This window comes from Bombus bifarius, unplaced genomic scaffold (genome assembly GCF_011952205.1).
Source record: "Bombus bifarius isolate JDL3187 unplaced genomic scaffold, Bbif_JDL3187 scf7180000009243, whole genome shotgun sequence".
NCBI lineage: Eukaryota > Metazoa > Arthropoda > Insecta > Hymenoptera > Apidae > Bombus > Bombus bifarius.
In genome coordinates this window covers 1,715,726-1,741,203 of record NW_022884989.1, presented here as the reverse complement: position 1 = coordinate 1,741,203, position 25,478 = coordinate 1,715,726, and the positions used below count along the sequence as shown (strand labels likewise).

The 25,478-nt window shown below is 37.2% G+C and overlaps 1 protein-coding gene across 4 annotated transcripts in view; it reads left to right on the top strand.

The window, feature by feature from the left end:
• The window catches only part of LOC117214754 (FH1/FH2 domain-containing protein 3), a 241,713-nt gene that overhangs the window by 185,705 nt on the left and 30,530 nt on the right, over window positions 1-25,478 (top strand). For 2 of the 4 annotated variants that reach the window (XM_033461059.1, XM_033461061.1), the window contains 8 exons: window positions 6,203-6,716; window positions 8,318-8,580; window positions 11,586-11,717; window positions 13,232-13,568; window positions 14,248-14,879; window positions 21,091-21,251; window positions 22,301-22,483; window positions 24,547-24,666. In XM_033461059.1, the coding sequence (XP_033316950.1) occupies window positions 6,203-6,716; window positions 8,318-8,580; window positions 11,586-11,717; window positions 13,232-13,568; window positions 14,248-14,879; window positions 21,091-21,251; window positions 22,301-22,483; window positions 24,547-24,666 (2,342 nt within the window). The remainder of the gene's footprint in view (window positions 1-6,202; window positions 6,717-8,317; window positions 8,581-11,585; window positions 11,718-13,231; window positions 13,569-14,247; window positions 14,880-21,090; window positions 21,252-22,300; window positions 22,484-24,546; window positions 24,667-25,478) is intronic. The other 2 variants (XM_033461062.1, XM_033461063.1) reach the window with 1 other exon arrangement.

Genomic DNA, 25,478 nt, shown 5'->3' with positions numbered 1-25,478 from the left:
TCATAAAACTTTTAATGGCTCCTAATGATATTTCAAGTTTATTTCATTTGCTCTAGGTGTGTTAACATTTATGGACGAGAATTTATGTACAAAGTGTGTGCAGATCTTTATCGCCATACGTAAATTTATAGTACGTAAAGCATTTTGTTTGTCGTGTTCTTCGCAATTTGATAAATGTCCATTGAAGTTCGATTTTTGGATTTACGTGGGAAGAAAAGCCACTCTTTATAGTCGTACAAACTTCGTCTTTCGATGTAGCACTAAACAGGCAGCCAACCGGTACTCCGAACTTCCTGATGTTTAATTTAACAGTCGCCCTACCGAAACTTTCGCCCGAACGAATTTCACGAGCTGCTTTTCATGCCATCGCGTACTCTGTTACAGCAGTGAACAAATCTAAATTTAATACTATAGCGGGCCGCGAAAAAACAAAAGAAATGTGAAACCTACGAAATGAAAATTGAATTTTTATTGCATACCGTATAGAAAAGTGTATAGTATTACCAGGGTAAAATTTTATGTTCTCGCTGAAACACCAATTCGTTTCAGCACGTATAAAAGTAATATTATAATATTATACGCACAATACGAATCGACGATATTGATTGTTAATTTTCTCTGCAAATTACATTCTATACGATTTTATCGAAAAAATATTACAATTTTATTATATTATCGATAATGCTATACCATTGAAAGAACATCATAATTTTAGAAAAATGGAAAACTCGTTTCTCTCCTGGGACTTTTTAAATTTAGGTAATTGGTTCGCGGTGAATATTCAACAAGTAATTCTTTCAAATACGTACGGAGTTTAAGCAATGTTTTAACGTTATTAACTTAACGTAATTTGATTTGCATGTCGTGTACATTTTTTACATTTTTAACAATTAAGAGAGAGAACTACTTTCTTAACAACTAGTATGGACTACTTTTTATAAAGACAGTTACATTTATAATACACTGCTCAGAGCAATTAGAAGATCACTTCTACGCGTCACTTTGATTGTTATATTCACCTTGAGGACATAAAACGTTTGAAATTACGTATAATTTTATAACACATTATATGATAACACAGAATATGTATAACGTTTTACGAGGGACACGATGGATTTTTCGAAGAAACTTGAAGATTCATCAGTCAAGAACTCGTTCATTAGAGATCATTACAATTGACGGATAATTAGTTGAAAAAGTACGATGGACCAAGTGGTATGAATGCCGAGTTCGAGCAATCGGTCAGAATAGATTAAAGGGAAATTACCGGCTGGCTGATCTTTCTACGGAAGAAAAGTTTCATTCGATCGACACAATAGTTCCATTATCCGACAGTTCACTAACGCATTTTCGCTGATTTAACCCATTTACATCGGAAAACGCGGTCAGTTGCCCAACACGAAGTGTCCTATGTAGTGGTAAATGTGCATTAGTTTCCATACATTCACGAATCCATCAAAGATTACATTTCCAGCTGTGGATGATAATGGATTTCTTATCAAATTTACATATAGCAATTTGAAGATATTCCGAAATAGTTGTTTCAAATAAGTTTTTATGTCTTTGTTTTAATACTTTTTAATATAATATGGTTAGCTGAGGATTATATCCATGTAATTCTGTTCACTGTTATTCTTCAGAAAATATTATTTAGAGTTTATTATTATAAGACGTTTCAAATTATTATTCATAATAAGATTATGTCTTAATTCATTATAAAATAAAAGGGGCTTGTAAGAATTTAAATACCTGACTAAATTCAAATTCTTATGATCTTGATTTATACTACTATAATTTTAAGTTCACTATATAAAGGTATATATACATGTTAGTCCTTTTAGTGTTCACTGAAATAAGAAAATGTAATCGAAAAAGACACTAATCGTTTATGATTTGGACTAGGATATGTATGTTTTACGTATAATTTTATTTCTCTTATCACTCTTTCATTAATTCTCTGAACAATATCTTGTTTCTTTTGTTTGGTTCCAATTACATTTGTATTTAATACAACAAATAAATCACTGTTTTTATTTTTTCTTTTCTTTTTTGGCTTTGATGGTGAAATTCCTACGATAAAAATCTTATTAAACATAGATTTTATTCTCTGTGGAATGTTCAATAATTGAGTTATATGTTTTTGTTTGAGATCGAAAACAATATTAGCAGTAATATTGTTGTATATATTGGAAAAGTTAACCAGCGAAATATTTACGATATTGCTGTGAGTTCTTGTCTCTCTGTGGCTCTTCACGTAGTCGAATTATAACGTGAAACATTCTACTGTGCAGTCCAGAAAGAAATAAAAATCTCCGGATTTACACGAATTTTTCATTGTTGTAATTTAATATTTCATTCGATGACTTTATTGGTATACCAAGTTCTTTTCAATACAATCCAATTCAATCATAAAGCTGCAATAATATTTCTCATATTCTGTCGATGGGAAACGTTGCATAAAAACTGGAAAAATATACTGGAAAATAATCAAGAGTAGTTTATCTTGCAAACTTCTCATGTAATTACTTTCTAGGTTCATTTACATTGCTGTAGCGAACTGAGCAATTTCAACATTCAGTTTTATGCAGAATCAGCAGCTAAAGGATGGTTAAAATGAAAAGGAGCTACGCTAAAAACCCACATCATCGTGTGTGTGTACGCTATTTTTCATTGATAAAGATAAAGTCGGTAAGGGATGTTATATAAATATGCCAATGCGAGACTTTATTTGGAAAATATTCTGAATATTTTGCATCGGTAAAATTAAAAGATCCGACTCCAGATGGGCTGTGAGACTTTGATAATAACAGAGTCAAAAAATCATAAAGTCCAATGAGATCTTGGGATTTCAGCGATCCCAGGACCGACAGAACTTTGACATTATGCGCAACGTGTATCTTACAACCTTGGCAATTTCAGAATCAAAGAGACTTTCGTGTCATCTGATTTTTAGGGTCTTGGTGATTTGAAGATTTATGCGAGACTCGCTGTTAGGTGAATCTAGTAATAATGGTGAATCTGGCAGTGATAATAATTTCGTTAGTTTTATGGCCAAGACAAGTCCAAATGGAACAAATGACTATCGTCAAATTTTTTTGTTAATCGATGTTCTCATAACTGATTGTTCTATCAATCAGCGTTCTGATAATTGTGGTTTTATTGTATTATATTATAAATAAGGTGTATCCTACCATTTTTGATCGTAGTATCTTTTCAAATATTGCTGTAATGCCGGAAAAATGGACTCGACTACCGTTTTCAGTTTTCATTTTATTTACACACGTCATGTTCAGGATTATCAATGAAATTTAATGTAACCGTTACATCGTGTGATAGGGGATATTCGTTTCCTTCACTCGCAATATTTTTGCTACGTACATGAAATGTCGATATCTAATACGATACGTAGATACATAAATATCAGTGAGGAAAATCGAGTCCAGTATTTTATGAAAACATTGCGTTTCGAACGGGTATCGATACTTGCAACTAACAGAATAACGACGCGACCCGACGTCGGGACTCTATTTTCATAAAGTACACTGCGCTCCTATCTCGCTTTGCACCTATCTTTCGTTTCCATTTTTCAAACGCAGCAGCGAATCTCGTAAACAAAGGAAAATCTCCTTTTTCATGTCGTATCGTGTCCTGCGTTTACGATTTTGACATTTTTATAATTATCATCGAATATTTGTATCGCTCACTTTGTCAGAACTGATACATTTAAAACAGTGAAAGTAAATTCCGCACCAACTTTGTTCACGGTTATGAAATTTTATAGATATTCGATGTTTAAAACAAAATTCGAAAAAATTAATATTAATCTCCTGTCAATAAATATATTTTTCCACAGTTTTTAGGCAAATCATGTTGTTTGTGTGCAAGTCTAACTTTTTTTATCAATCTCATAGTTCGATAGATTCGAAGACAAACATATATATAACATAAACATTTATAAGCAAACTAATATATCTCTGCTACATTATAAACACATTATAAACAGCTCGTCAAATCAGATATTTCATGCCTCTTTCAATAAGAATAAAAATTCTTATCGAAGAAATTCGAGAGTAAAATTTCGTTTGATTAAATAAGATTATTCTCGGTATCTGTAATATAACAACAATAGAAGAAAAATTATCGAAGAAATAGCAAATACTTGCCCATCGAGTGAACATTGCTTTGTCGTCGATAAGGCCACGATTAGCTGCGCTTCTATCACTTGTACACTTCGACAGAGAACTAGTTATACCACCATGACCCAATAATTAATTGTCGCACAGCAATGCACCGAGCTCAATTAGAACTCGTACTAGTTATACAGCAAGTAAATTACAACTTTTGACATGACCACGTAACGTTCGTTGCACGAGTTGATAATTTGTTCGCGGCTAGTTATTATTGTGTAATTTACCGGATTTCCGGCGCGACTACCTTCTATAACAGGTGGCGGGTAATTTTTGAACAGAATAGGAGTCGCGATCAATAACGAAGCAGATTTTAGTAATTCTAATCCTAATTTCGTCTAAGAAGAAAGAAGAATCACAACACAGTTCTTTGAAATTTGCCACTTCCTCTTTCGTATGATTTTATCTCTAGATTTTGCAATTAGTTATGACTTATGGACCAATTAACGCCCGCTGTATCGAAAGAAGTACACTCGATACATAGCATCGCAATAATTCCAAAGTTCAAATGAGACTTGGTGACTTAATTACGTAGAATCTTTGTAAGTAAATTCGTGGATTTTAAGATCGATAGTTTTATAAAGAAAGTAACGTTTGATAAAACAGCAATGTTTTCTTTTCAAACATTGGAAGATAGTAAAATATACCGAAAGATATTTTAATTTTCAAGATTCTGAAACTTGAAATTTCTTTTTAATTATCCAATTTATTTATGTCGTAACTATAGTCTCAGAGATTATTATACATCAATATCCTTCGAATTAAAGTAAAAGCTTAAAGAAATATTTCTCTCCCGCCATTATCTAAGTAATTCGCCGAACTTTGTAAATATACACTGCAAACTTGGCAACGACATGAACTAATTTCAAGTCGCTCTGAGGCACGCGTTAAACCGGTGGTAAACGTGGGCCGCGAAATCCGGTAGCACGAGTCAGGCGAAAAATCAATTTCGCGGACAACACGAGGCGTCGCCTGGCAAGTGGAAAAGAGAAAAATGACAAAAGTCGATCTGAACCGTTCGGAGATTGATGGATTTCATCCTGGTGGTCGCGAGAGTGGCGGCGGAGAATGCGACAAAAGCTTCTCATTGGATATTTGCATCGGCTGTCAGAGATGTGGCGATGCTTTTCCTGCGCTCCCGTCGAAAACCAAACAAAAAGGAGAGAAAAAAGGATTAACGTAAAAGGGGAAAATGGAAAGGGTGAAGGGGTGAGAGCGTGAGAAAGTTCCGTTGTTCTAGGAAACAAAAGAACTCTCCGCCGTCCTGAAGATTATGATTCATGCGAAATTGATGAACCGCGAACGACTACGCGCGCGTGTATATTTAACTCGCGCGCAGGGTGCCAGATATTACGCGAGCGTTAGGGTCGTTCAGGCGAACCTTTGTTTCATTCATGAACTTTCCAATTTTTCGGACGAAAACCGCAGATGGAAAATGTACGGAAAGTTTGTTCGTTTATGGAATTGTTTTACGTTGAATATGGATTTGGCTGCAGGGACTAAAATTGTTTTCCGTATCGTGCTATAGGTTTTCATATAGGTATGTCGGGTCGTTTTGGGAAGGCTGTAGTTCTCCGTTGTTTCTGTAAATGTTTCGTTTTTGTTTGTTTGTATATCTGTGAAAGTAGACATATGAATAGAATAATACGAGGGAATACATTTTCAGCATTTTATTGGCACAAATAAGAACAAAGCTTGAGAGTGAATTTAATAAACAGATAGTTTAGTGAAAATTTATTTACTATAGGAATTTGATGTTGGATATTTGTCTATATAAGTTAGAGTTGCCCAATGGTAAAAGACAAGAACTCTGATATTAAAAATCATTTGGTATTTAACTACTTGTGTATCTCGGTACCTCTAAACAGGATTTACAAACGCGGAAACTAATTCAACTTTATCTTTAATTCTTCTCCATTTGACACTTCTCCATCGTCTTCAAACAAACATTCTTCTCTTTCAAATTCTTACACAAATATAAGCTAATTAACAGTTTTATGCTTTTAATCGTACAGCTCTCGGTCAGGTGATGCTCTATGTGGACGGCATGAATGGAGTGATGGAACACGGTCAGACGGTTCAGTGGTTATACACGTTAATAGCCAGCCGCTTCCGATTAGTGGTGAAGACTGCACTGAAGCTGTTGCTAGTATTCGTCGAATATGTGGAGACGAACAGTCTGCTGCTGGTCAGGGCCGTTAGATCGGTCGATACATCCAGGGGTATGATACCCTGGACGAACGTGATGAAGCTGCTGAAGGATTACGACGCCGCCGACACGGAATTACTGATCTACGCGACGACGTTGGTCAACAAGTGTTTGAACGGTATACCGGACCAGGACACTTATTACGATCAGGTGGACTGTTTGGAGGAGCAGGGGATCGAGGGCATCATCCAGAGGTACATGTCGAAGCAAGGCACCGATCTTGATCTACTCAGACAATTCCAGATCTACGAGGCTGTGCTGCATCACGAGGACGGGAACGATAGGGGCTCGCCTATTCGTCAGCTGGACGATAACATCAGGTATCGATTTGAGGCCTTCGATCGCTTCGTTTGCCCTTCTCCCTTCAGCAACTTTGTTGATTTTGGTATGTAACGTGTTCTGGATAATACAGGTAGAGAAATTTCGTGTGGTCTAAGTTGCAAGTTCCGGAGGATTACGTGCAGATAGAATCTTCGAAAGACCGAGTATGACAGTCTTAAGTGATCTTACTCGCTCATGTAATATATAGAACATAGTTTTTGAAGATAAAACGATCATGTTTCCAAAATATAACGGAATATCAATCTGTACGAGTAAAAGCAGTTGAACTCGCAGTATATGTAGTGGTAGAACTCTCGGACTATTCAGACAAAATCGCATTCGCGGGCATGTGTTTGGATTAGTGCCTAATCATCGTTTTACCGCAATAAATTTCAAGTTCCGTTTTATCCGAGCACGCTAACAAGTTGACCTTTATGACTCTCATAATTCTCGCATTAGCTCGCTCTTCTAGTTCTCGTTTATTAATTCAATAACCGTACATCTACCTATTAAAGAAAAGGATAGATTTGAATCATTTATTTTAAAATTGTAATATTCTTAAGTCAATGCGTGTCATCTATCGTTCCTCTTAACGTATGAACGATCACGTTGTTATACCGAAATCCCTTGTTCCTATACGAGATAATAAATGACTCTTCTAAATGATCGATTGGTCATCGCGAGGTGGATGAAGCAAATTGAGAGCAAGGTATCCATCATTGTAGGTCGCGTTCGTGTGAAGAAGTCAGTTGTTCCAAAGTAGCCCCTAAACTAGAATACAATCACTAGATATATCGCATGTCCATAGTTGATTGAATGTTCAAACGCAGATAGGTATATTGCTTTGAATTCTCCAGTGAGTAAAAATTGCTTCATTTTACTCTATAGACTGTGCAGTCTGAATAATATTTTCAATTTTCACTCGTAGTGGAAAACGAGTGGCAAATATATTGTATTTAATGTTTTGTCCATTATCGTATAAATGAAAAATCATGATATGTAAATACAATAAATAAATTAAATTAAATTAAAATAATCAAGAATATCCTTTGTCGATTTTGAATGGTATTTAATATCATTATTTTATACCTGGAAAATGGTATTTCATACACAAAGTATTTTATGTCTCGATTTTAATGTTTTAAAAAATTTGTTTTTCTATAAAATGGCGTTACCTTAAAGCTTCGAAATCCAAATATATTGTTCTGCTCAAATAACGTCATGACCAAAGAAGCTATTTCGACGACAAAATCACAAAGTTGGAAAAAGATTAACAAATTATGCAGTTTTTCTGGTTAGATTATATCCCAATATATATGCCACTTAAATTCGAAGAGCGACTGGTAAATTTTCATTTTTCGCTTGGCATAACACCATGTAAATTGGCGAGTTACGACGATCAATATATTCCAAGTGGATTACGCAAATATCGCGACTCGTATCGCCAATCAAGTAGTACGAATCAATGACTAGGCAATGTAAACGTCAAAATAGAAACTCGCTCAAGATCCATCGTATAATATTTCAAATTCACGACAGAACATCGAAACATGAAAATCGTGAACATAATAATTCACTCTGAGACACTTTTCTCTCGCAGGAAAACGCTACGAAACCGGAAGTCCCTGGTGGATTCTCACGAACGGCGAAAATCCCGGCGACACTCGACGGGCACGTCTCCATTGTCGATGTCCTTGAACGCGCGCCTAAGTCCGCGGCTCAACCACTCCTTGGGTATAAGCTCACTGAACAACACGCTAAACTCAAGTTTGCCCGACGACGACGACGAGTCGAGCAGTTCTCAGAGTTCGCAGGGTCATCTCGGCGAAGTTCAATTGAATGGCAGCTACAAGGAGAACAAAGGTGAGACACCTTTTTTCGTATTATTTTACGTTGACTTTCCTAGATCGGTGCTGACCATCGATAAGATATCTCACTTCGTCTTTATCTCTGTTTTCATGATAATATTCTATAGCACTGACATTTCACGCGTCCTTTGTCCTTACGTATGTCTATCCTGCTATCATATTTTTATCACGTGTATCATATACGCTACATATTTTTTATTTTATATTCCATTCAGTAACATACGTATACTATATTTGAGTACTTAACTGCACTTGCTGTCTGTACGTGCAGTATTTGTTCTAGTTAATTCGTCGTATTTTCGTACGTTATTATCGTCTTTTTAAATCTTTCTGTTAAAAAATATTTGAAGAATAGAAAAATACAGTTGGAGGAAAATGATCCAAAGAACGTAGAATTTGTAAATGTTATCCAATGCGATACAGCGATGTCGATACTTGTACAGGCTTCTGACAGCTGCAGTAACGAGTCGAAGAGATTGCAAGTTTCTTTAATTACACGAACTAAAAGCAATCAATTACGTTTTCAAGTCGTACATATTTCAAAACATAGTACAAAATTCGCGCAAAGATCATACAATGCTCTCAGCATTTTCTTTCAATTAAGTGTCAGTAAGATTCACTATACGTGAACAAGATACATTTTTAAAACATTTGTTTTAAAATCTTGTCGCTTACAGTTTTATTTATCTCTTTAAATCTTTTTTCTAAAACGTCTAAAAACAAATCAACAGCCGCGTCTGTAATTATTTCCAGAAGTCTAGCAACTAAGTTTCACATCATTAAATTGTGCAGTTCTGCACCCTTGCTAAAGATTATTTTTGTAGAACCATTTAATCTTCATTTGGCTATAAATCACGGCACAGACTATTCTTCATAATACCGACTCTACCATGTTGGGAGTCTCTCTCCTGACAACTGTAACGCATTATTACCTAAAAAATCAAAAAATTTGACAAGGGTCATTTTCGTTACGAGTCTCTCAATTGGTCAGCATCGTTCCAGTATGATTTCTCCTTCTCTCTCTCTCTCTCTCTCTCTCCCTCCTCTCTCTCTCTCTCTCTCTCTCTTTCTCTGTTATCCCGAATGAAACACATTTTCACTTTCGTTTGGCGTGTATACGCATACGGGTAGTCGATGTACGTCGCAAATCCGCTCGTTAACGATTCGACCGCGCGATGAATACGAACTTCGACGCCCACGAGCGGCGATTTCCGCGTTAACGGATCGTCCCTCTCTCGGGAGAGAGACCTTGCGGTTTTCAGTTCCCCCGTGCGTTTCGTTGCGGATGCAGCACGCGGCGAATGCGAACTGCACGCTAGAGACCGAGCGAAAAGCGTAGTTTCGCTCGAAGGGGGCCGTGATTGAGCACGTTTAGATCGTCGCATCGTCGCGGAAAACGACTAGTACGGATCCACGCCGATCGGGTCAAGTACGCCGCGTGAACTCGCTTCACCGGAAACGGAATGTCGATGTCGCGGCCATGAGTAATCGGCTGATTCAAACGGTTATGTTTTCACCGTTTTCATCGTTTTGTGTGCACGTTTATCGCTATTCCGAGGAAGTTGCCTTCTAACGCGTCCTATATCGATACAACGTATTTATTACATTTTTATAATTTTACTTTACCTTATTACGTTTTTATAACGTTTTATCACTTGCATTCGTTGCTGTTAGTAGAAGAAGGTTTAGCACTCTCGTTGCTACCGACGCATAAATTAAATTTTGTTAATTGTATTGCATTACAAAATTTCAATTCAATCGATGATCCAACGTTCTTGGGTTTTTCTTGTAAGTGCAAAAACAATTCCGATAAAGAAGATACTTACATTTGTATATAGCTTCTGAGGAAGGAATAAAGAAACGAGGTTAAAGAAGGTATTAGATTGCTGCGTAAGTTGTGTTTGTTAAATTTTTTTATACAGACGTGTTAAAAATTTGTACACATGCTAAAAGATATTTGGTAGAAACATTGTCCTTGTTATTTTTATTATTTTATTACTGAGAAGATATTTGCATAAAAAGACACAAATGATCGAAGCAGGAACTGTAGTAACATTATACGAAGTGAAATCGGTACAGTAAAACATTTTTATTCGGCATTCACGATTGGTGTAGGTGTTACGAGTGTTTGAACCTGATATTATTGATTTGTAAAGTTCTGTAGAGAAGATAGCAATCTTGAAGACGATACTGGAGGAGGACATCGGACAATGATTAATAGCGTTGAAATAATCTGGTGGATCGAAAAAATTCTGCCATTCGCCATTTGTAAGATTGCATCGAAGCTTGGAATTCACAGTTGAAACGTTGTGATTTATCTTCGTAAAGAATGATTTGCATCAAGACTGTCAAGAATGTATATGAGTAGGCAATATTTCCATCCGCGTTTATCTTTATTATGCTTCAACTTCGTCCACAATTTTCAAACTAAAAATTGTCACTCGTACCACTTTCTCCCTAAGCCGCTCGTATATCGTCGTTTATATAAACCACTAACGAGGAATGTTCTTCGTTATACAGAACTTACACGGCAATCGAATAAAATTGCACAGAACGGCAAAGTGAAACAGCGTTATACGAACGTTCACAAAATTCTGCGTGAAATTTTCCAACCGATTCGCCGGCAGTAACGTGCATGGAATAATCGAGGATACGATGTCGAGCGTCGCATCAACTATAGGGTCGACGAAATAATTGATACACCGCGTATTTTTGGCGCGAGCTCGAACCGCGAAGAAATGACACGCGTGACGAGCAGAATTTATCGTGACTGTCGTCGAGGGACGTTTCGATTCGTATCGCGACCGATAAATCAAAATGAAAGTTCGGCGGTAGTGTGATTCGACGCGAACGAAAACGATCGCGCGATAAGCGGTTCGGTGTCGCGTAACCACGCGCCTGGTAAATAGTAAATTATAGTTCGACGCGGAAAATGATCGGCCGCGTGTATGTATTGGCGGCGAACGGGCCAGGAAAGAAGTGATTTATTGCGGCTTTCAGTGGACGTTGGCGTGACACCGGCGTTAAGACGTCGAAGGGAACGAGCTGAGAGGCAGAGGAGCTTTATCAGGGAGCAGCAAGAGGCCACGGCGACTATGCGAGCATCCGTGGTACCCTCGGACGATCAGGAAAGTCAGTAATAGATTATTATCGTTTCACTATTACCATTAATGGGGAAGTAATGAGAATTTCGTTTAACGTGTTCGCTTTATCGGATTTTCACGGTATACGAATTTCTTGTATGATAAAACGAATAATATTCGTACAAAGTTTACGTCTCTATACTTTTATTGAAGTTTACGGGAGAATTTTTGCTTCTCGGAGGAAATTGATTTAAATGAATGATTCGATGATTATATAACAGCTAGGTAGATACAGAATTTAGCAAAAACATATGGAAGAGAAAATAATCTGATTGAGATTTTATGTGAATAGATATCGTAGATTTTATATCTTAGATCATCGAACTTTTACATAAACATTTAACAAACTGAAACACAATTTGGTAATTTTTACGAGAGTCTGAAATGGATTTTTAAGCTAACAGATTTTATTGGAAACTTATTATAATCTTAGGTTTTATAATGAAAGATAGGTCCCATGTCTTTCATCGTAAAAGATTAGGGAATGTTAGAAAAGCGCGAATTTGGGAGATTTCTGAACAGATGCGAGAAAGTTAAGAAAGATGTTATGAGGATAGGTCAAGGTTATAAAGCGCAGTGTATCGGCAGGAAGTAATCGATACACGCAATTTATGAGATACGCTGCTGTAATTCTGTTTTAAACGCTATATACTGACCAGTGTTATAACGATCAATTCTACACACTTATAAAACAATAAAAATATCTAGATTCAATTTTGTTGCTAATTTTATTTCTATCGAAAATTTTATTTCAATTAAAATTTCATTAAATACATATTATAATTGGGATTTTGTATCAATTTGAAGATATTTGAAGAAATGAAAGATATATTTTGATCGATTATTAATTTATTTACCTAGTTATTAATTTTATTTCAATTACAATTTTATTACATACTATGATCGAGATTCTTTATCGAGAACCTAATCTGAAGAAATAAATCACGTAGAATTTAACCGATAGTTTGAAAAATTGTTCATTTTCCGTTCAACAGAAAATGGTAGCAAGCGTTAACGAGTTATAAACGAGTCTTGGTATCGTTTTAACTCGTGAGAAACCCATGTTTTCAGTTGTGTAACTTTACCAGGCTTTTAAAGATGTTTGTGTATAGTTCTCATGGGCTGTTTGAAGTTTCTCTCGACTAGTTTCTCGGGTGGTAGTTGGAGGATCAGTTTCTGTTTGCATTTTTAAGCGATCCTCGTCAAACCTAAGCTTTCGATTCTCTCCGCGTAACTCGGTGAACATCGATTCTACAATTTTTCGAAGATTCGACTGTAGAAGCTTTCGAAACTTATGATCTCTGACTTCAAAACAAAACAACGAAGTTAGAACACTTTAGAATTGCAAAGAAATATACCTGTAAACAAGTTAATATAGTACGCGTATAGTCAAACTATTGTCTGCAATTCCAAACAAATTATCTACTGAAACGGTAATAAGCAACGTAGAGAGTAATACATTAATTAATTGGAAATTATTGAATGCCTTTTCGGTTGCTGAAGGTCCCTATGCGACGAACGGCCTGCGTTACACTAACGGCACGTCGTACGAAAGAAATGCGGACTCGCCGTCGAATAAGTTATCCAGGACAAACAGCAGGAAAGACTTGACGCCTCTGATGAATGCTGCGAACAAGCTTGACTCCGAGGAGAAGAAACCATGGTACGGCAAGAGCCCGGACGAGGGTGTCGAGTGCGACGAGGGTAATCACACCGACGAGGATGAGGATCGTCGAGTGGTTCTACAACTGAAGAGGGAAGGAACCGTCAAGGATCTCACACAAAAGCTGGCCGCTCAAAATCTTATACCGAGCAGCCCGGTCGAGGAGAAGGTTTCCAGGTAATTTCACTGTACGATACGTAGAAAAGATTAAGACTCGTTAAGGAAACACAGTTCGTACGTTTCGCTTTAAGATGGATCAGAATCCGTGATTTCTTCTTTCTCCTATCAGGAAGATAAATATCGTTTTGTTAACATTTTCCTGAATACTACAGACCCAAATCGAAATTAGGTCTATGTACATAAATTAGAATTAAAACTTTTCAAAAAGGATCTTGAATCAAAATTTCGAAGCTGATTAAAAATTAATATACGAACAGAAGGGTGAAGTATTTAATAAATTAATCCTTACGAGTCTAGCGGAACAATACACCCAAAGATAACTTTTAGAAAGATTGCTAGATTGTTATAATCTTTCTGGTATTAACGAAATCTCTTGGTATATACGATAATAAATGGGATTATATATTCTGTTTTAAAGATTATGCTTAACCCATCTTTTCTTTCAAACTTCAGTGAACTACCATTGACGTTATTCTATTACCGTGGTCTCTTCTAAAAGAAAAACATATCTTTAAATAGCGAAACCTACAGACGTCTTAAAACATAACGTCCGCGTTCGATAAAAAAAAGAGAACGAGTGGAACTCGATCTTCTCGACGTTTCAAGCCTCACCACCTAACGTATCCCCAGAATTCAAGCCCTTCGTCATCGCAATGTTCTTCTTCTTCACCCTCAGGATAGGGGACATGAGCGGTCTGATCTCGAAGGCGAAGGAGGGTCTGGCGAAGTCCAAGTCAAAAGCGGACGTGCTGAAGTCTCCTACCGGCGACAGCCTGCCGAAACTGCAAGAAGCGAAGAAATCCGAGAACGAGCTGCATTGGGAGGAGTTGGTTAAGAAACTGAAGCGGCCACTCGAACTCTGCGACCTCGACTTCACCGATCTGAATTCCGACGACGAAGTTGACGTTCTTGGACCTGTGAACGTGACCAACGGCGTACCACCGCCACCACCGCCCATGGTTCCGACTCCTGGTGGCGCACGGGCACCACCGCCACCGCCTCTAGGGGCGAGGCTACCGCCACCCGTACCGCAAGCGCCTCCACCGTTGTTCGGCGTGAATCTCAAGTCGCCGAGGTCACCGACCGCGGTCGACTCCAGCAACGCTCCAAAGAGTCCACTGCCGACCTTCACTAAGAAGAGTAAGAAGACGGTGAAGCTGTTCTGGAAGGAGGTTAGGGATGACCCCATCATACTGTCGAGGCTCGACAAAAACAAAATGATATGGGACGAGCTGTCGCCAGTACCTGTTGACACGCAGAAGCTCGAACACCTGTTCGAGAGCCGCGCTAAGGATCTCATCACGAAGGTGAGCAGCTCTCGTTCTTTGAGCTTCGTCGTTGCTCTTTTCTGAGAGAGCTTGTTTCCTGCGGGTACGGCTATCTATACGGGATTTTCCCTCTGGGGAGATCTTATATTTCTTCCTCGCGTCGGTGTTTCATATGTATGTAGGGTGATTCACGACAGTATTTGGACACTTGTCATAAAGAACTTTTAGGGATATAATGCGTAGTTTATACAAAACTTCTTGGAACCTTAGTAGCTGAACGTGTTTTGTATAACTCGCGTAACATGTTCATGAAAAGTTTCCAGAAGTGTTCAAATACTTTCAATACTGTGCTTCGAATATTAGAACGGCATGCGGACGTCTCGTGGGCTCTGCAGTTCTAGAAGTACGTATATGAAGATGCTACTTTCGAAATAAAAGAGGAAAATAAATATCGAAGTGTAAGTAAGGGCACGACCGAACTGTCAGGAATTAGAAAATAAATTTAGAATAGGAAATAAATTTAGCGCTAGATGTAAGATCTTTTCGTGGCAACAATTTGTCTATGATTTAACATGGAAATGGTCAGTGTATCTTACCTGTGTATATTCTTGTTTGTTGTATGTATAGAACAATTTTGTTGGTGAATACTAAACAAAACAAAGGATTAACACAGTGTAACTATAATAACATTAGAAGGATTTTATCGAAACACGCGTTACTCTTAAATCAATTGAGCCTCTCGTTCGCTTTGAAATCTGTCAGGCCAAACATACTATATGCAAAAAAAAAGACAATACTAGTTCACAGCAAGCGGTTTCCACCAATACAAAGCGACTGGGAAAAAAGAGAGCCTTTTCAACCTTTCAACTGAGCACTATCGAAACTGATGTGCCGAATCCCCCTTCTGCCAACAAAAAGTAATTGAATTTCCATCGAGCTTCATAACTTCGCCATTTTCAACAATACCTTCTATACGGTTTATTTTCGTTATTTCTGTCGACGAAAAGCTGCGGCATCGTCCTTCTAGTTCGCGGTTCCACAAAATTTCACCGCGCCACGCCATCAGACAGGAAATTTAATTACCGCGCGGGTATTCGATGGAAAAAGCGACACCTTTCCGACGTCCCATGAATCTTCTTGCTTTTTCGTTTCGTTCCCGCCGTTGTCTCGACGAGAGGAAGCGAACGTTGCCCGACGTCGACGATGTTAATCATTCCCCGACGCCTGATTCTTGAGGCACACGTGGTGAACGGTGAACGTTCAGCATCCGGTTCGCTTGTCTCTACCGCGAGAAGCTTTTCATCGCGCAGAAATTCCACAGGCAGCCTATGCACAATCCAAAATACACAAAGCTACGTGGTTGGTTAACCGGCTGCTTCTGCCACCGTTAAAGGGGATGAATCCTTTGAAGTAGCGAAGTCAGGGAGTTTTTGGGCTACTCGATCCTTGATTTTGATGATTTTCTCTTGGAGATTCGTTGATTTTAGGGCTCGACGAAGATATTGCGTGTATCTGTGCGTGGTTTTCCACAATATCTTTAACGCGTGTAAAATTGAAACAATTGTTTCTGTCAATTGAAGCTGTTTCTCTTATTTTTTTACATCATTTTTTTCCAACGAAATCGACTTATTTCTCTTATCTTAGTAATTTTTTAGTATTTACCAATTTTGATAGCTATTCACTGTTACGATATTATATCCGATCGGTATCAATACAAAATATTGGAACATTGCACCTAACTTGCATTTTACAGATTTGTATTTTGAAAAATTAAAGTCAGAATCACGGTTGAAACTAAATTTTGTCGAATCATGACCATAAGTTTAAGCTACGACCAGACACGATGTTATAAAATGATGTATTAAAAAACAACTAACTCGAGAACTATCTTTCGCAACTAAATTCTCTGCCACTCGTTTACAAGACTTTCAGCTGCACTTGCTTAAAATAGAATCTTTTATTCTCACCCGGGAATTCATTTAATTCGTGACCGTTGCTTTAATTAGCAAACATTTGCCGAAATTTTCATCCAGCCATTATCCAATCCCAAGAAACTTTCTCTCCGTTCCCCATACGCCAGTAATTATTGTCTCGTTAACCTCTAGTCGAGAATTCTTCTTTTATTTTCTTCCTTTTTTTCAAACAGTTTCTTTCGAGATATTTTTGAATAAAGAGCACCTACTAACCACGGAGCCAACCGTTAAATACAGTGGAGGAACGTTTCGGTCGGAATAGAGCGCTGCGAATTGCATTAAATACACAGTTCTTCTTCGTTTTTTCTCGACCTCTTTCGTACGTGTCTCGGCGATAACGGAAGGAATTAAAGGCTTGGTGAACTTCGTTCGGCTTCTCTTTTTTCGTCTTCCTTTAGGCGTTAAAATCACAGGGCACCGTTCAAACCGTGGCGTTTAGACGTTTGAACGCGTTCACGGACCACGTGCTTTAAAGAGAATTTTAAAGGATCAAGAATAGTTAGTTATTGCGTGGAGAAACGTACGATGTATTTGATTCAACTGTGCTACTTAAATGTAATTAGAAAATCTCGTCGTTTGTGGATGAATCGAGTATCTTTATAGTATTCAATTTATACAACACATATAATTAACATGTTTAACTATTTCAACTATCTTTCGTTGTTACTTCAGTAAAAGAGACGTGTGATCGAGGAAAATCATCTTCTTATTATGCTTTAAACCCGTTGTTTGTTATAATATGCTTGTATGTTCTAAGATAGAGATTTTAAATACTCGGATACACGTGTCATTTTTAAAAGAAGGTAAACAAAAATTTCATTTATGAAAATGAAGCACATTTCTACAGTAGCATTTAATAACGCCAGTTCTTTGAAGTTTCTCTCTTTATTCGTTGACAATAAACTCATAAATTTTGCTATAAGAAGAAAGCACTTGTTAAACGTTACAATTTAGCACAAACGAAACTGCTGCAACAGAATGTAACAATCTGCCTTTTGCACAAAGATATTTACGCGTGTCTCCAGGTTCCATTCATTAGAAGTGTATCATTTAGCTTTTTTCTTCATATATTTTGTATATCCATATGTGACATCTCACGATATAAATATCTGTCTTTTATTTATGCTCGTAGAATATAGCGACAGAGTTTAATCGGAGAAAACTAGGACAATGTCTATAACATTGCATTCTATTTTCATTTCATTCATCATAACATAATGTAGTAGGCACATCTTTGCATCTTTAGCACCATGTCGATCCCACCGAAGATAGTTACACTCTCTACCAGCATTTAACCATCTAGTAGACAGATAACGCGACAGGGGTCCCGCTTCGGCTTCTCCGGATGCCTTTGACACGGATTACGCGTTTAATCCGGCACCGTTTGCAACAGAGTTACTCTCCGCCGGTCCTTTAAACCGCTTTACCCTAAACGGCTTTATTTTCGATCGCGTACGGAGCAACAGAACAGAACCGAGACTGGCTGTCTGTCGCGGTGTCGCGGAATCCTCGTATCTGTCGATCCCTACGGGAGCTTTCGTGTTTTACCAAGCAAAAGGCAGATAAAAAGAGAAGGTTTTTCGAAACTTTAAGAAAATAAAAATCCCGTTGCACGTTCGTATTTCCTCCTCACCCTTCCTCGCCTTTCATTCGCCGTTTTCACGCGTGTTTTTCGTTCGATTTGCCGACTTGATAGACAAAGCTTGTTGCTGCAACTTGTATTCTGATACGACGACAGTTCTCGATCTTTGTTCCTTTTTCTTCTTTATTAAAATCGATCGTTTGACGAATCGTTAGGAAGAGACGATCTTGCGGTATATTGTACATTTTATATTATTAATCAAATTTTTCCGCGTGAAAAGCCTCGTGGAAATTCTTCTCAACGATCACTGAAAGATTCCACGTGAACGACACGACCGTCGCTAATTGCAGACGTAATTACATGCCGGGTTTATCAGCTTTGCCCGGCCGCGTTCCACGTTTTGAATCGCGTCGCGAGCCAATGGACACGCACCGCGCCGACATAATGTGATCCGCCGCTTCTTCAGACGCCTCCGTTTCCTTCCATCCTTTTCTTTCGTCGTGCTTTCTCCGAGCCTTTTCCTTTTTGTCAGCCCGACTCTTTTGAACCTTTACATCTACCTCGCGGAATCCGGCAATAATTAGTGCCGGATAAAGCGTCCGTTGAGACTTCCGTAAAGACGAACGAGACAGAATGAAGGACAGCTTTGAAAAAGGAGATGTGAATCGGGAAAAATTATAGGATGTTGAAAGTTTAAGAAAATAGACGTTGGATAGATTAGGCGGGAAGATTTTGGATATGCTTCAGTGGATTAACTGTTTCTTCTCTGTTTTAATTTTATGGAAATAATTTAACGAAGCTCGATGGATATAAACGTTTTCGTCGGTAAGAAAGTGTTAGTGAACACGTTGGCTGCCAAGCGAATTTTACATGTCTGGCATTGGTTATTACTCGTAAACCTCATGACGTTACTGACAAGTTCGCGTAATGCCAATCGCTCTTGACCTTTTCATGGCGTTCAACGTGTTAAGTAATGGTAATTTTCTTGCAAATAACCATTTATTCTAAAGCGGCTATTTCCTTGATAATTGAAGTTTCTGGTAAATGGTTTTCCGTTGTTGACGAAGGCTGGAATTTGCAGAAACACAAGTTGCACTTTTATCAATTATGAACGTCTATATGAATTATTTCAGGCAGTTATTCATAAAGATAAAAAGTTCTTTCACCACGAATGGAACAATGGAACAAGTATGAAACGAAATTACGTTACTTACGAACTCGTGGTAAGAATGCATTACTAACTGAAATTCTTATCAATATTCTTTATAAAATCTACGAAGTTAGAAGACACTATAAAGATTATTCTAGTTGACAGAGATCAATTACCGGGAAAATTGATATTCGCCTTATATATTGATAAAGAGAGTTCCATTTTTTAATTTCCACGGTTAAATTGTAAGCACCGAGGTCATATATCCCAATGATTTGCTGTGAAAAGAGAGAGAAAATGCTCATAAAAAATAATAACTGCGTTCACGCTGCGTTCTATCTTCATGTTACATCATGTTAAACGCGCGCTTGCCACGAGCGATTTCACGAGACGATCATGCACACGAATGATTACGATCTTGGTACAATATAATATTACAGGCTCCATTAGTCTAATGAGAAGTAACTTTAACAATAACACGTCGTAAATTAATACCGTTCGCAACAGTAACGAAATCTCGTGATAACGATCGCGCGCAATAATAATAATAATAATAATAATAATAATAATAATAATAATAATAATAATAATAATAATAATAATAATAATAATAATACGGTGAATAGTGGTTGGGTGGTGGTGATGGTGGTTTAATGCAATACGACTAATCTTTTCTTGTATTATTTGCAATATTCTTGGTGCTCGCACGAAAAATGAACGAAATGGCATGCTGGAATTTTACAGGAGGTGAGTCCTAATTTCTTAACTTCACTTAACGCCGGTTTTTGCTAACTCCAAACTTCGTTTCTACGCGCTTTTTCATTTTTCTCCGCGTCTCCTACCATTTTCTTCGTTTTCTCCACTTTTTTATTTCCTTTCTAATTTACGCTTGGTACTAATGAACGCGGTAATGTAAATTCATTTACACATTACTACGATCGAATCACTGAAATAAAATTATCCGTTGTGTGTATGCTGGTACTTCAATTCTGTGCAGATTGTTAATTGCTAATTGGCTTTCCTTCAAGGGGTATTTCAAGTGATTAATCTCGGCGCGGTAGCTATTGGATCGCCTCGTCTCTGCTAATTATAACGCTCTTTTTCGATTTCTCTTCGCCCTGTATTTCACCTCTGTTTATCCTTTCGCGTAATTTACAGCGGTAACGTAACAGTAACCGGTGGTGTTTGCTTTGAACTCGTTCTACTAATTCCGTTTCCGCTGACGGTGTACGATATTTTTATATTTTACCGATTGATCAGCATCAACAGCAAATACGTTTTCAGCGCATTTTCATCCACCTGCGCGCTTCTCTTTCCCTTTCCTTAGCGAGCAAATATTTGACCTGCACTGGTTTGTTAATATATAAAATTTCAGCTGGAAATCGCGTCTCTCCTTTATTCGTTCCAAAACCATTATGTGCACGGTGTTTAATTAAATTTTATGATTTTTGAGTGTTCAGACATGACCATCGAACGTCATTTAAGTTGTAGCAATGCGAGCATTATTCTTTACCAGTGGCTAATTTGTTCATTTTTGTCGTCGAATAGAAACAACAAGAGATGAACAAAAACAAGGAGATCATCGTGTTGGACCATAAACGATCAAACGCCATCAATATCGGGATGACCAAATTGCCTCCACCAAGATCTATTAAAACCGCGATCTTGAAAATGGACGCAACAATTATGAACAGAGAGGGTATCGAGGTAAGGTCGCATGATTTATTTATTTTCTTTTTTTTTTGTTTGTTTCTTCTCATTCCTTTTATTTAATGAACGTTTGCGGCATTTACAATAGTTTCAGTATCTCGTTCTTTTGGCTATTACGTTCAAATAATATGATAAATAACGAAGAACATACAAGATACCGATCCCTGTTAGTGTGACATTGAGCCAAATTGATTATTAGCAGATTTCTTTTTATCACAAGATTTTTCAAGTTACACGAATTAATATTTCATAATTTTGAATAAAAATAAGTAAAAGGAATTTTATCCTAGACTTAATAGTATTCTGTTCTATCAAGCATGGATCGAAATATTAGAGATTATTGTCAGAGATTGGTTTCAGTGTATTTGCAATTATGAGAAGATAGTAGATAAAATATGCTTGGAAACGACCTCTGAAGCATTCTATACGATATCTAGTACAATTAACTCGATATAATTCGATCTGAATCGATTCAAACAGGCATGATCATTACATTCGATTCGCTATTATTTCACGAATCTAGTCTTTAATAAACATTAATAGATATTTATTAATTTATAGAGATGTATATATTAGAATTCAATATAGTAATTTTTAGTAAATTATCTGCACAGTCTTATTTATAAATAATTTATTTTCTTCGTAAGAATGTTTCCTTCTTGTTGAGTTACGTTCAAATAAGTTACACGAACAAAATAATATAAGCTATTTTCTCTATAAGAATATTATTACTTTATACGAAGAGCAATTTATTTAAAAATATTATATGTTATTGTGTCCAAATCGAAAGTATTTTAACATTTCCCCATTGATTTCTTAATTTTTTCCTCGAAATGAAATGTACTTCAGAATCCCGATTTCGTTAAAAATCTCCCTTAAAATTATGACTGTAAAAGTCAAAATTCTTAGTTCACGGTCGACCCTGTGATTCAGTTGAAACACACGTACGTTCTTTTTTCGATGGTTTTTCTAATTTCTCTAATTTCCTGTTCATTTCTCTTCTTCGTTCGTTTCCTATCCTTTGTCCTCGGATCCATTCGCGACAGAAACTCTTAACGATGCTGCCAACTGAGGAGGAGAGGTCCAGGATACAAGAGGCGCAGGCCGCCAATCCTGACCTACCTTTGGGATCGGCCGAGCAGTTTCTTCTAACTTTGGCCTCTATCTCGGAGTTGCCTGCCAGGCTGAAACTTTGGGCGTTCAAGCTGGACTTTGAGAATTCGGAGAAGGTGAGTCTTTCGAGTTTAACGACTGCTTATCGATGACCAAGTGGTTCGTTGGCTCGCTCAGCTGCAAATCGTAATTCCTCCAATGATCAGGAATTTTCACATAAATTGGACATTTTGGATTTAAATTAATCCTATAAATAATACCATATTGAACAAATATTTAGAAAAAATGACAGACTATTAGAAATATACGAAATTAAGGATATACAATAATGTTTAGAAATGAAAAATATTGAAATTTAAACGTATAAATTTTATTAACATACCGGTTGAAGTCTTTGAAGATGATTGAATGGTATTCATTCGTATAGGTCATCGAACATCAATTTTGAAGAAAAAATAGGCTGTCGAAAATTGAGGCGGAATTTAAACATGTTGAATTTTAAGTACGTGTAATTCCTTTTCCATATACAAAAATAAACCATAAGTAGTACCTTAATTTCTTCAACGCCTCCGATATCATTTCGTCTTCTTTAAAAGGCCGCGAAAAAGATCTTCAATCTTATATGATAATTCATTTAACGAGTTCGTCTATTTTAAAACGATCATGCACTTAGAACGACGGAACCTACTAACGTTTATAAAAGATCCAACGAGCTCGTTAACGTATTGAAAACACTCGATTTTAATGATAGGAATAATAAGAGATGCATAAGCAATGATTAACAAGGAGACAGGCTACTCGAAATACGGATCGGTTGATTATTGGTCTGCGGCTTGTCGAATCTAGTCGTCAGACGTACCATAAATACGTTTCACCGTGAGAAACTGCATGACATTTCGAATGCAGATTCTATTAAGCATCGTCGAATACGAATGCGTGTAATAGCGTTCGAATTGGCCCGTTATTTCTCACGAATCTCGTCTCGAATTCCGCGGAGATAGTCGCGAGACCGCGACGAGGAAAAACGCCAGGTATGCGGGGAAGGAAGTCGCGGGGAACGTTCCTCGCATAATCACGTGATTTCTTCGCTGGGAACACGGCGAATTCCGATACACGATCGTGTGCCGCATCGAACGTGTGCGCCGCTTCCTTGAAAAGCAGCAGACTGACACCAGCCTGCAAAACGCCTTGACCGTGACAGAGCAAGAATTTTTTTCTCTGTTAGTTCGTCACGTGTTATTTCATATTTCCATTTTTCATATTTTAATCGTATTTTCTTTTTTCTTCGTTCTTTCTCTCGCTATTTTCGTTCTTCGTTTCGTTGAATGTATTTTTGACAACGCAAATACCTACTTCATCTTTTATCAAGTTTTTTGTACTGTTGTCTAATGAAGTGTATGAGAAATTGTTCGTTGCTTTCGTTCGTAAAATTTGTTCGATTTTCTTTTGTCTCTTGCACGACTTCTTTTAATGCAGGTATTTTTAAATTTGACTCGATTTTTAGAAATCTAATTTCCGCTGAAACAGACAACCACAATCGTATTTGTCTATATTACGCGTTATTAATAAAGATTATATTATAAAATTATCAAATTATCGAGAAAAATATTTCATGGGAAGAAATATATCTAATGGAATCTTGTAGTTCTTTCAAAATTCATATGATTGTCAAATCATACCTGTAACTAGATATATCTGTAACCATCGGTAGAGGATCAAGATCGATGTCATATTTCTATATTAATAGTATAAATCCTTTGAGTTTTTAATATCATAAATCAATGATACTTTTGAATCTTTCTCATAATGATTTCCAACTCCATGTGAATTCTTACGGGTAACCAATTTCTTCCTTTCACAATACAGACTTACTCTACTTTTTGTATTTTCTCACAACATTGCATCCTAAATACAACACATATCTTTACATATTTAACAAGTATTACGCTCACCTTACTTCTGTAAATACCCTTAAAAAAAAAAAAAAAAAAAAAAGAAAACGCAAACACTCGTATGTCACATTCGTAAAAAGAACAAAAAGGACCAAAAAATATGCAAGAAGCTTACTATTTGACGAATGCACAAAAATGGAACCGCAGACGAGCACAACGAACCAGCCAACGTGCCAGAGAACTCGCGGCTCGAAAGAAATAATCGCGAACCACCTTTGTGACTTCAGGAAATTGCGGACCCTTTGATGGATCTGAAGCAGGGAATGGAGACCCTGCGAGTGAATAAAACGTTCCGCGGGATTCTGAGCACGCTCCTTTCGATCGGGATATTCCTCAACGGAAATGAGGTAGGTATTGAATGCCAGCCAAATGATATCCGCTTAATCCGTCAGTCGGAATCAGTCGTTCGCGCCGAATCGATATCCATCAGCGTCGATGATTTTCGTGTGATCGTTGTTCGATGATTTGGAAAAAGGAGCGAGTATCGGTTTAAACACTTTCCTTGGACAGATGCCGTGTTCCTCAATATGACCACCATTGGTCAGTTGTTTAGATCTTGTTCTTTCACACCAGTGTTTATGGATGATGGTCGATGTACTTTGTAACATCGTGCTGTTATTACGAGTTTACATAAGTTTTTCCTATTTTATTATTTATTTGTTATTACCCGAAATATGAAAGTTAGCATTCTTTGTTATGTTCATGTACCTCTGTTGTGGACATTTAATTCCTTTAGAATTTCTTCTTGTCATCAATAGTAACACTGTTATTCCAGGGACTCGATCCTTATGCAGTTTGATAATTATTATTTCAAGTAATTAATATAAATATCCAACCAAATCATCCTTAAGTATTTGCTTCAAGCGATTATAATCACAGATATCAAACATATGAAACAATTCGTACGCACAATTTTATGAAAATGCATCGATCTACCTTCGAAGCACCCAAATATAAAAAGTAATAAATTTCAAAATTGGATGCTACAAACATATCGTTGCGATATCTACAAAAAAAAAAAAAAAAAAAAAGGAAAAACGAGGTAAAAAATATTATTTGAAGTAGATAAACGATGCTTCTAGCCACACGAGGCCGTTTTCATGTTCCGGATAGCCGGGCATACGATATGAAATGTAAAAATGGAGCATTCGCACGAATA